The sequence below is a fragment of the Henckelia pumila genome, chromosome 1 (assembly GCF_033568475.1).
Source record: "Henckelia pumila isolate YLH828 chromosome 1, ASM3356847v2, whole genome shotgun sequence".
Classification (NCBI taxonomy): Eukaryota; Viridiplantae; Streptophyta; class Magnoliopsida; order Lamiales; family Gesneriaceae; genus Henckelia; species Henckelia pumila.
The window spans coordinates 81,085,007-81,097,253 of NC_133120.1; the positions used below are offsets into that span (position 1 = coordinate 81,085,007).

The following is a 12,247-nucleotide window of genomic DNA, read 5'->3' on the forward strand; positions in this document are numbered from 1 at the left end:
CAATGTTATCTATGTCTAAAGGTTGGCTTGAAGTGACATGTTGTCCCAAAAAAATATCTAATTATGAAATCATGTTCCCTTCTCCCAAACAACCCCATTTCACGGGCTAGCACACAACAAAAAGTTGATCACCCCTAAGTTCATAAATAGACTAGCCCTTTTTAAATTCGCTTAAGTATTCCAAAATTTCTGTACAAATAACTTCAAATACAAAGTTTTTTTTAAAAAAAGTTCAAATAAAATTTAACAAGATTTATTAAATATTTTATATGACATAAAATGGATTTGAAAATGCTTCTCAGAGTATTCGAGTTGATGTAGTCCAGACTTAAGCTTTTGTCCAATTGTCATTAGTTCAAATATTCAATTCTCTTTTTAATAATTTCTCGGACTAGCTTATCGCATTTTTTTTACATATGTGGTTTATATGCTACTATACTACTTTACCTTAAAAATTTATCAGTTGCATATAAAAAAACATAGCGATTGAAGATTCCATCGTTATTAAAAGACTAATAATAATAATTCCTCAAAACCTTTATCTAGATTCCTAGACATAAAAAGTTCATACATTGCAATCCTAGTCACGAATTATTTGATAAATTAATGCTGAAGTGTTACATTTTGCATTATTTATAATAATAATGATAAAATATTTTTAAAATAGTAAAAAATAAATTTAAAATAACGATTATATTAAACAAATAAAATATTAAATTTATGCTTACTCTATGTTATCTTGAGAAAATATATAAAATGAATTCATCTTGGTATCAAGAGAATTAATTTGCATTCACTGCTCTTTCACTTTTCTTATATTTTTTGTTTTTGACATTTATTTCTCCTGTATCTTATCATTTTTGCACTTGACGAGAGAAATGAATATCAAATATATGAAATATAGTGAATGTAAATATAAATGACTCACAATATCTATAAAAACAATTTTAAAAATATTTAACACAAACGTGTAAACTGACATATTGCTCCCCCTTAAATATTTTTTTTTTGACAGTCACTACATAATAATTAAAAAATAATATCTTTGACACACCACACCTACACACACAAATTCGGTACATGCACCTCTTTACTCTTTAGAGTGGATTTGTTGCTATAAAAAAATATTAATGCATGTACGTAGTTATAACTCACAACCTATTTTTTCAAAAAAAAATCTAAACAAATTTAGATAAAAATTTATCAACTAATTTTAAAATGAAATTCTTAGATAAATAATAAAATGCATTAATACAACTAATTTTGTATTTGTGTGCATCTATATTATTATAATTATAATTAATATAGTATATATAATAAAACAAAGAATTATAATTGATGCGACCCCTTTCCCTGGTATCATCTTCCCAGTTCACTCCCGTAGCTTTCACAGATCCCCACAATGACACACATCTCCATGGACATTTCTTCTTTTTTCACACTTTTTTTTACTGACACAGCTCCATTTTTTTCTGAAGCACAGTGAGCCGAGGGAGAAGGAAAGAAAGAAAGAAAGAAAGAAAGAAAATCAATCTTTTTTTGCTCTTGGACGACCAAGATTTCGCCTTCCTTCTGCGGTCAGATTTTGCTCTCTTTCCAAATTTTACATAACCCCTCGAATCCATTGGTTTCTCTTTCCATATTTACCAATCCCCAATGTGAATCGTTAAGCAAACCATCTTGCTGTAATTAACTGCTGTACTTTAGGCTCCGTTGCTGGTACATTCCCATGTAGCTGGGTGATTTCCATAGGAACTTCTTTTTTCCCCTCTCGTTGAAAGAAATTTATGTTCTATGCTTGTTATGATTCGGTTTTGACATGGGGTGTAGTGGGTCTAAGGCGCAGGATTTGCCGCTTGTAGTTCGCTGCCGGAAGCGGCGGGAACTTATACGCGCCGCCTCCAACCACCGCTATGCACTCGCCGCTGCTCATGTTTCTTACTTCCGTTCACTCAAAGACGTGGGGGAAGCCCTCCGTAAGTTTGTGGATGAAGATCTCGTTACTGCTTCTATTTCCTCCTCTGTTTCATCGCCGTCTTTGATTTTGCCACCGACTTCAAAGAAGAAGAACAACAACAATGTGGAGAAATTGCGGTTAACTGATAGCGAGGATGAGGATGAGTCTCATCTATATCTATCAGATTCTTCCGCTTCTTCTGATATAAAAGAAGATTGGGATTCCCGGTCTTTTCAGCATCAGCATCATAATCATTGTGCGCTTGATTCTGATGACGAAACCCATCAGCATCATACCCATCACGCACAAGAGCACAGGGGGAAGGATGATTACTCATCTCATTATCCGCGCGGTGGATTTGATGGGTATAATCAGACATTTGGGGATGGATTCGCCAATGATCCCTACGTGTACCCTTATACTCATTCATACCCGCCGCATTCGTTTGGGGAGCCGTTTATGGGTCAGTGGAATCAACCGGGAGTGCGGCCGCCGCCACTGCAGCCGTGGTATTTATCGAGTAAATCGAATGTGCACTACATGAACAAGGCAACTCCTGAGATGAAAACGGTAGTTCGGGAGCCTCCACCAGAACCGAGTTATGGTTACACAGACTCTTACTGGAATTCTCCAGCAGATAATGCTGGTAATTATGGTTATTTCACTTGGGGTTCCACGACAAGGAAGGGGAATAATGATGGTTTGAACGTGCGTCCGCAAAAAGAGGAGGCGCCGCCTCCGCCGTCACCTAAAGCATCGGGTTGGGATTTTTTTAACCCCTTTGATGTGTCTGATAATGGGTACCCGAGCTATTATTTGAGTGGGGGCTTCGGGTACGAGTCAAATATTAACAGCCCGGATTCGAGCGACCTGAGGGAGAGGGAGGGGATTCCTGATTTGGAGGAAGACACCGAGAATGAGGTGCCTAAAGAGTTTACCAAGGGAAATAGAATGAAAACCAAAGCAGGAAAGAAGAATAAAGGTGCGAGCTTTGCTAGTTCTGTAGCACTGCCAGCCCTCAAAAATCGAGATTCAAGCTCCGCTCCATCAGGCAAAAGTGACGGCAGTTCAAGATCAATGCCATTGGGTAAAAGTCAGGGCAGTTCAAGAACAGTGCCACTGGGTAAAAGTGAGTCTAGTTCGAGATCAGCGTCATTGGGTGAAAGGGAGACTAGTTCAAGATCGGTGCCATTAAGTAAAAGTGAGGGTATTTCGATATCAATGCCATCTGGAAAAACTGAGGTTAGTAGTTCAAGATCAGTGGCTTCATGGGGTGGTGAGAAATCATCAGTGCCATCAAATATTGAGGAAGGTGCTAAGGCCTCGATGCCGTCGCCACCGCCGTATATCGAAGAAATTTTCAAATCATCTATGCCAACACCAAACAAGAAAGGGACTTCTTCATGGGTAAACCTATCCCCAAGTGATTCCACCAGTTTCGTAGATGGGCCGATCAGCTCCGAAAATATCGTGTCGAAGAGTGTGGACGAGGGTTCTGTGAGGAAGAAAAGGGTGTCCTTTGAGGTGGAAGAGATGTCAAACCAAGATGCTGATTCTTCCAAATTGAGTAGCGTAACTATATTGTCACCTCATGGCACTCGTGATTTGCACGAAGTTGTGGCCGAAATCAGAGATGATTTTGAGATTGCTTCTAGTTATGGAAAAGAGGTAGCCAATATGCTTGAGGTTGGGAAGCTGCCTCATCATCCAGGCCTTTTTAAAGGTGTGACTTTCTGCTGCATATTTCTCTGCCATTATTCTTCGGCTTCATGGTTTTAGCCCTCATGAGATTTTTTCCTCAAGGGATATGACTGTTTTCCATCGAAATATGGTGACAGCTGGAAAATTGAGGAGGATAGTTATTACAACGTTATGGTTCTGAACTTGTTATCAATTTGTTTCTATGGTTATTACCTGTTTACTGTCCTACTATTTACTTGTTTCTATGGTTATCGCCTCATTACCATTAACTATGTCTTTAATTAGAACCGAAACTCCATTGTTACTTCTTGATATGCATGTCCATCTTATTGATCTGTTTGACTTATAAAATTGAGAAAATGACTGGTGATGCTCTTGAAAGACTTGTTCACTTTGAATTTTACATGTTGCTAACTTTTCTTGGTTTTGTGTTTCAGTAATTCTCTCCCGGGTATTATGCCATTCTACACATTCTACTTTGTCACCGTCAGCACAATCTGTAAAATTAGCTTCTAGAACAATTAAGTTGGCAAAATCTTACTTTGAAGATGTTGGCGAGGATGAAAATGTGAATGCTTGTGACCTTTCGTCCACACTGGACAAGCTGTATGCTTGGGAGAGAAAGTTATACAAGGAAGTAAAGGTAAAATAGTTTTATCATATACCATACTATTATCCCATTCTTCTACGAGAACCTGTGCATACTAGTTTTTTCCACGATTTTTAAAAGCCCAAATTGCATGCACATACTCAAGGCTCGGTATTGTAACTTTGGTATGAACCAATGTATTTCGATGAAACATGCCCCTAATCTTAGAACCCCCAACTTTGATGCACTTTAAAGGCCCAAGACGTTTATTAACCATGCCTTGAAGGCAGAAATAATAAATCAAAGGTGAAATGCAATATGATATATTATTGATTTTCCAAACAAACCAATGACTTCAGCTGTAGTTCTATAGTTTGTAAGGTAAATAATCCATTATATTTTTCTCAGGATTCGTTAATTTAATAAGGTGTGTCTCTCGTGGCTCGCCATGTGCTTAGTGACCATGATTTATGACACCCATACAACCTTATGACTGCATTGCTTTCCTAATAACCAGTGTTGTAAATGGCGGGAGGCGGTGGCGGTGCGGTCCGTGACCGCCGGTTGAATTTTTTTAAAGCATTTTTATGGGTGGCGGGCGGCGGCAGGCGGCTGAGGTGTGTGGTGGAGGGTGGGAGAGCAAAAATGAAAAAAAAAGTGGCTAGTGTTTTTGAAATGAGTCAAGATCTAGGGTTTTAAAATAGATAAACTTTGACTAGGATTTTAAAATGTATTGACTTTTGACTAGAATTTAAAATTAGTTGACTATGGACCTTGACTCAATTTAAAAAGCCTTGGCCGCCTCAACCGCTTCAACCGCCCGAGCACCCGCCTCGCCCGCCTCACAGCTTGGGCCGCCTGAAACGACCGCCTCATAACGAGGCGTGGCGGTCGAGGGCCGCCCGCCTAGGTACCGCCTAGGCGGCCACCTCGACCGCCATTTAGAACAGGTGCCTAGGCGGCCGCCTCGACCGCCATTTAGAACACTGCTAATAACTATAGTCTCTTCTTTATGTTATCAAGATGAAAATATCTTTGGATGGGCTTTTGTTGGCTTTGCAGGGTTGACAAAGTAGCTCATTAATATAAATTGGACTCACTGCTTTCATTTTGTGCTCTTGTTAATTATTTTTTTGTCCCTACATTCTGCTGAGTGGTTACTTTCTTTAGGATGAAGAAAGACTCCGAGTGTTATACGAGAAGCAATGCAAGAGACTAAAAATTTTAGACGAAGTAGGTGCTGAGTCTAGAAAGCTTGTGGCTGCTCAAGCGTCTATCAGTAAATTATTGACTAGGCTTGACGTTAGTGTTAAAGCCATTGATGCGATTTCAAACAGCATACACAAGTTGCGTGATGAAGAACTGCAACCCCAGGTTGCCGCTTTAGTTCACGGGTATGGATGGCCTTCTCCTTAAATTTTATATTATTAATTGCACAAATGTTGTTACTTTTGTTTCACATTGCATCGGCTGACTATACTCTGAACTCTTTGAGCTTGTGGTGATCCCTTAATCTACAACGCATAGATTCATCGATTACAAAAAAAATATAGTTCTCTTTTGTATTTTTTTAACATTGTTTATATAATCGTGAATTGATCAATACTGTTCTATTGAATCGATGGTATGACGACCTGTAGGCTGATCAGAATGTGGAAGGCAATGCTCAAGTGCCATCAGAAGCAGTTTCAATCTCTCATGGATAGTAAAATGAGAAAGCTTAAAGCTAACACTGGTCTCAAAAACGATTCCAGCTCAAGTGCTACCACAGAGCTTGAAAAGGAGCTTCGTTTATGGTGTGAACGTTTTATCGACTGGATTTCCTTTCAAAAATCTTACATTGAATCCCTGAATGGGTGGCTTCTTCAGTGTGTTCAATACGAACCGGAAGAAACTCCCGATGGACCGGTTCCCTATTCCCCTGGCCAGCTTGGAGCTCCTCCCATTTTCGTAGTCTGCAATGATTGGTTCCAAGCAATGGAATCCATCTCCGAGACAAGGGTGACAAATGCCATGAATACCCTTGCAACAAACCTAAGACAACTCGAGGAAAAACAAGATCAGGAGGGGCGACAAAGGCTTAAAGCTGAATATCTTTCGAAAGATATCGAGAAACATCTCAGATCACAACGCACGACAATGTCAGAGAAAACTGGGTTGCCTCTAGTTCCTTCAGATAAATCTGATGATCAGAAAATGGACTTGGATTCAATGAGACGAAGATTGGCCGAAGAAAGAATAAAGCACAAAGACGCAAAGAAATCAGTTCATGAAGCAGCATCTAGTAGTTTACAAGGAGGCCTTGTTCCCATTTTCAAAGCATTGGAGAACTTCACTTCAGATGCTTTGAAATCACACGAACATGTCAGGTTAAAGCATCCCAACCTTGAATACTCGGATCAATAATCCTATCGTCCAGTCGTGGAAGCGGTGAAGATATCATAATTTTTGTAGTTAATTAGCTAGATTTGAGGGTGCATGTAACTATCACAATTTGTGGAGGACCCGCTAGTAAAGAGAGGCTCGCTCGTTTAAAATACAAAGAGATTATGAGGAAGAGTTCCATCATTTGCCGTACACCCTTTGAATGCCATGACAGGCTACATTTTGTACAGAGATTCATTTATTTATTGATGGAATAATATTATTGTCTTTGTTTGCCTGCACCGAGTCATTTCGACGAGCCATTTTCTTGATGCTTGAAAGTCTACCGGAGGATAATCTTTTGCACATTGTGGAAATAATTATGAGAATTTAATTAATTCACCCAATATATATAACTGATTTATCATAAAACACTCATTAATTCATGGACAGGGGGAGGCCTTGTCTCCAATAGTGTGGTGTTCTCCTTGTACTTGATGCTGTCTTTGTCTTGTTTTCTGCCATGAGAATTGAGAAGATGCGAGTGAAGTTTCCTTAAATCGGATAATTTTACAGGTTTCAACAGGAATTCTTCTGCCCCTCCTTCCAAGCACCTGCCATGCATTAATTTCCAATCAAATCTTGAATATTTTTCAAACTTTTTTTTAAAAAAAAAAACAAAATTACTAAAAAGTTATAAAGAATTACATGTTGATTCTTGATGGTAAATTTTCAGATGACATAACTACAACTGGGATGTCTCTCCAAGATGAATCCTGAACAAGATTTATCTCCCCTTTTTCAGCATTGAAAACAAGAAAAATATATAAGAACAAAGAAAAGTCTAGCTAAACACTGGATTTTCGAGCGGAGAAATCTCGAAAAGCCGGTGTCGTTGGGGTGAGCTAGCTAGCTAACCTTGACTCTTTTCAGCAAATCATAACCGCTGATCCCCGGCATGCTGTAATCTGTCATGATCAAGTTAATTTTTGATACCTGCAAATAAGTTTCATGAGTAAAAATATAACCACATATATATATATATATATATATATATACAGGTGAAAGATTTTTACTACTAAAACTCGGTATCGGGTTACCAGTTTTAGTGGTCGCACACGAAAAATCCTGCATGAATCGATGTAATAAAAAAAAACATATATGGCGCAGGCACCTTGTCGTGCAGAGATGACTTCGGTGAAGCCGATGATGTTTGGTACTGATTCTCTTCATTAATATTATCAATCAATCCCAGGTATTCCAAAGCCTTATCTCCAGAATCCACAAATGTAACTGCAATTTTCGAGTTTCATATATTCTTAACGCATGTAACACAAATATTATTTCAAAATTTCACAGATTCTTGAAAGTATATGCATACACATGCATGCTGGGAAATTGATTACCAGACGGTATAAAACAAAAACTGAACAGAATTTAATAAAATCCCATTAATTAAAAAGACATAATTAATCTGCAGTTTTTTAGCTAATGAAATCACAAATGAAATGGAAATTAAATGATTAATCAAATATAATTATACCTTGGTATGAAGAAACAGCTAGGAGCCTCTCAAGGAGCTTTCTGTCAAGACGACTGTCATCGACTGCCAATACGTGAAAATCGTGTTGCCCTTGTCGATCTCCGGTATTAGTCCTGTAAATTTCGCGCTCTAGATTTAAATCTGCCATCTTATAAATCTTGGAAAAATATGATAAAATTAAAAAAAAAAAAATTGTATATTTATGTGTTTTGTTATGAAGGGAATTATATATGGTGTGTGTAGATGATAAAAGTAGTTTAATTTTCTAGCTTGAGTGGTTGAGAAGCAAAATATGTGTGTAGAACATTATGTTGTGTGTTGTATTTATATTATTAGACGAGACGCCCCACACATAAACAATGATCTTGGAGATCTCTCCAATAAGATTTTCTCTTTGGAACAACTACTCATGGACCATTGGTGGCTACCTCCAAATATGAAAGAATCATTATTATACATGTAGCTTTTATTTTCATAATAAATTATATTTATTAGGATTCACCTATAATTGTGGTCCCATTGACTCCATAATTATAAAGTCCGTTTAATTAGCTTGCGGAGTATCAGTTTTGAATACACAAGTATCTGACTTATGAATTAAACTGAATTTAAGAAAGAATTATTATTATTATCTATACTATATATTAAGCAAGAATATTTTAGTTGGTGTCTAGAGTTAAATATTAATTGGGGTGGGTTAATTGCATAGACCACCCTGATGAAATTCCGATATTGCTAAAAACTCTCCTATGCAAAAAGAATAATCTATAAAGTTATAAAGGATTTTCAGCAATCTTCTGATTTCACATGGTAATGTGTGTAACAATATTCGAAATACAACGAAAATCCATAAATTATATATTTTTCAAAAAAAATTCTAAAATATAGCCTTTTTAAATGGTACGTAGCCAAACATTTTTTTCACACTTTTTTTCTTCAAGTTTATTTTCATTCAAAAACAATCTGTATTTCGAAATACAAAAACTCATTTGAGATGGTTTACAAGTTAATTTTATAAGATAAATATCTTATTTGACCTGATCTATGAAAATGAATTATTTTTCATATCAAAAAATTGTTAATTTTTATTATAAATATGAGTAGTGAGAAAGAGAATTCTTGGTTCAGTTCCCCGCCTTAACGGCAGAAAAAGGGATTGATCAAAATTCTATTGAGTTTGACTCATAGTGGTCATTACCGAATTTTCGGTATGGTACCGGTATGAAATTTTTCATACCGGTATGGTACGATACGATATACGATATCGTATTTTGATACGGTATACCATACCGTAGCCAGCCCTAGATATAATTGAGAGTCTGAGACCATGTCAAGAAAAATCCAAGGAGATCTTTGTACTAATAGTTTTCTAGATAATCCCTAGTTTTGATTTGATAAATCCAATATGATGACTTGTTAGAAGCGATTGACTTGCGAAATTACAATGTTTCTTGAATGTGTTAGCTGCCATTTTGTCATTTAGGAGAAGAAATATATGCGATCCATTAATCAAGATTTGCAATCTTCTAATTGGCGTTGACTTGGAAAACGACCAAGTCAAGAAAAAAAATGGAGGTTTTGATATTTTGACTACAACATTTGAATATTCATTATAACCGTGTGTTCAAATATTTAATTTCTACTTTTACAAATTGGAATTTTTTTCAGTTGTTGAAATCACCTTGAAATTAATTTAATGATTTTTCATAAGATATATATATATTAATATATATCGCTCGCCAACACATAACCACGAACAATATTCTCAATACTAATTACCGTTTTCATAGTTCATGTGGTTGTAAATTTTACATTAAAAAAATGCTATGAAATTAGAATACACGAAAATATTGAGCTAATTTCTTTTTTAAAAAAAATGAAAAAAAAAAAGAGCTAATTGATATGGCTATGTCATAGATGCATTCAATACGATTCTTCCGGAAGAGACATCATCAATTAAAGAGCTTGAGGAGAAAAATCATGGAGATTTCATGAATTGAATATTGGAACATGGGCAGCTATCAAACTTAGTAAAAGCATTAATTAGTTTTGTCTCTCTGTTTATACATTTGGAACTGGAATCCAATGGAACTTATTCATGACAATATATATATTCTTGCTTTGAGCTAGGTAGGGCATCATAATATATATAATTCAATCAAGGGTGATTATACACACATATATACATTTGGGCATTTCTCTCTCGGATTCTGCCACCCATATATATATATATATGGACAATGTTATGTGTACATAGAATTGTACATAGAGAGTTACACGTCAATTAAGTTAGGAAAATATCTTAATTTTTTTTTTCTCTTCAACCTACAATTTTTTGTCTTACTCTAAAAACCTGTCTCTAAAATATTATTATTTTTATTCTATTATTTACTTTTAGAATTAATTTACCGAGTTCAACAAAAATAATTATTTTATAAAATTTTAAAAAGTAATTATGAAAATATATATAACTTTTTACTGAGTTCAACAAAAATAATAATTGTTTATTTTTTTAGTAAATATATTTTACAATTTTTAAAATTTAACTTTCAAATTTAAATCATATATAAACGAGATTTTATATTATGTATTTAAATTAAAATATATTTATTATTATTATTATGTGTAATAGTTAATATTTTGTTAAAAAAAACAAAATCAAAACTCAAATCATGTAGGTTTGGGTTGATTGAGTTAGTCGAGTTCGGGTCGGTCGCTATTGATTTATTCGGGTTTGGTTTGAGAAATTTTTAAAAAGTTTTTGTACTTATAGATTAATTAAGAAATATTTACTATATTTTTATATATTATATGTTTGAAAAAAATTTATTGTATATTTTATCATAGATTTTCCACATGTAATAATTATTTTTTAAAATATTGATTTTTAAAAATAAATTTTATTTTGTGTAGTAAGTATATTTTAAATTTCGTACAATTTAAATTATATAAAACTATATAAGTGAGATTTTGTTATTATGTATTTAAATTAAAATATATTGATTATTATTATTATTATTATGTGTATTTAATTATTTTGTTAAAAATAAAAAAAATCAAATATTTCAGGTCAACCCAAATCCCAAAACCTCAAAACCTTAATCCGATAATTTTTTGGTCAGCTCGGGTCGGGTTCAATTTTGACACCCTCTAAAACTGCACAATAAATAATAAAATAAAAAATAATAATATTTTCGTTAAAAGTTTTTTTGAGCAAGACAAACTATTGAAAATAAGGATATTTTAAAAAAAATTTGATATACTTTCCTAATTTATAGGACGTGTAACTCTCTATGTACAACTCTATGTACACATAGCATTATCCAATATATATATATATATATATATATATATATATATATATATAGATAATAGATGTGGGGTACTTAACTCGAAGATCAATGGACCTTAGATATATTGATAAATATACAATCTCTAAAAGAACTCTAAGGACATTAATCTGAAGTTGTGTTTGGATGAAATGATTTCAAATATAGTCAAATATATTTTTGTTGTTTAGATAAGTAACCTCATAAACTAATTCAAATTCACTTCTTTCATGTTTAAATAGTTTTAATTCATGTTAATTGTGATGAATTCCAAGTTCACCAATAATGGTGTCATTTGAATTTCATTTTAATTTATATAACTAATGTGTAAATAAGTAGGTATATGAATTTAAGATTTCATTTATATATTGTTTCATTGTTAACAATAAAATTTTAATCAAAATCCATACATTTGAAATTCTTTTTTGAAGTATAGCATCTCAATTCTCAATACCCCGGCCGATTAATAAGATAAGATTCGAAAAACTATACATATCAATTAAATTAAAGTAAGCATGTTTATCTAAAAGTACTCATCCATGTGCCAATCAAAGTTAACTAGCAACATTGATCATGTATCTTTATTTACCGATAAATTAAAATAAATAAATAAAAAGTTAACCAGCAACAAACATCTCCGTCAGGATCATTAAACAACGCATCTGAAATTTTGCGTAATGTTTTTGTGAAATCTAAATATATTTTACACCACGAATTTCATGCTCTTTTGATGCACAAATAATTCTTCTTTTTTCTTTTTTTTC

At 34.2% G+C, this 12,247-nt stretch overlaps 2 protein-coding genes across 2 annotated transcripts; one reads left to right on the top strand and one right to left on the bottom strand.

Annotated features, from left to right (window-relative positions):
- Positions 1-1,397: 1,397 nt before the first annotated feature.
- Positions 1,398-6,909, top strand: LOC140883495 (uncharacterized). The gene is made up of 4 exons (XM_073289994.1): positions 1,398-3,680; positions 4,096-4,301; positions 5,418-5,641; positions 5,888-6,909. Exons 1-4 carry the CDS (start codon positions 1,820-1,822, stop codon positions 6,651-6,653), a joined length of 3,057 nt encoding a protein of 1,018 aa, XP_073146095.1. The 5' UTR covers positions 1,398-1,819; the 3' UTR covers positions 6,654-6,909.
- Positions 6,770-8,582, bottom strand: LOC140883503 (two-component response regulator ARR17-like). Its single transcript, XM_073290005.1, has 5 exons — positions 8,155-8,582; positions 7,786-7,904; positions 7,530-7,607; positions 7,320-7,387; positions 6,770-7,225 (listed from the first exon to the last, which is right to left on the bottom strand). The coding sequence occupies exons 1-5, from the start codon at positions 8,300-8,302 to the stop codon at positions 7,036-7,038; spliced, it is 603 nt and encodes a 200-aa protein (XP_073146106.1). The 5' UTR covers positions 8,303-8,582; the 3' UTR covers positions 6,770-7,035.
- Positions 8,583-12,247: the final 3,665 nt, after the last annotated feature.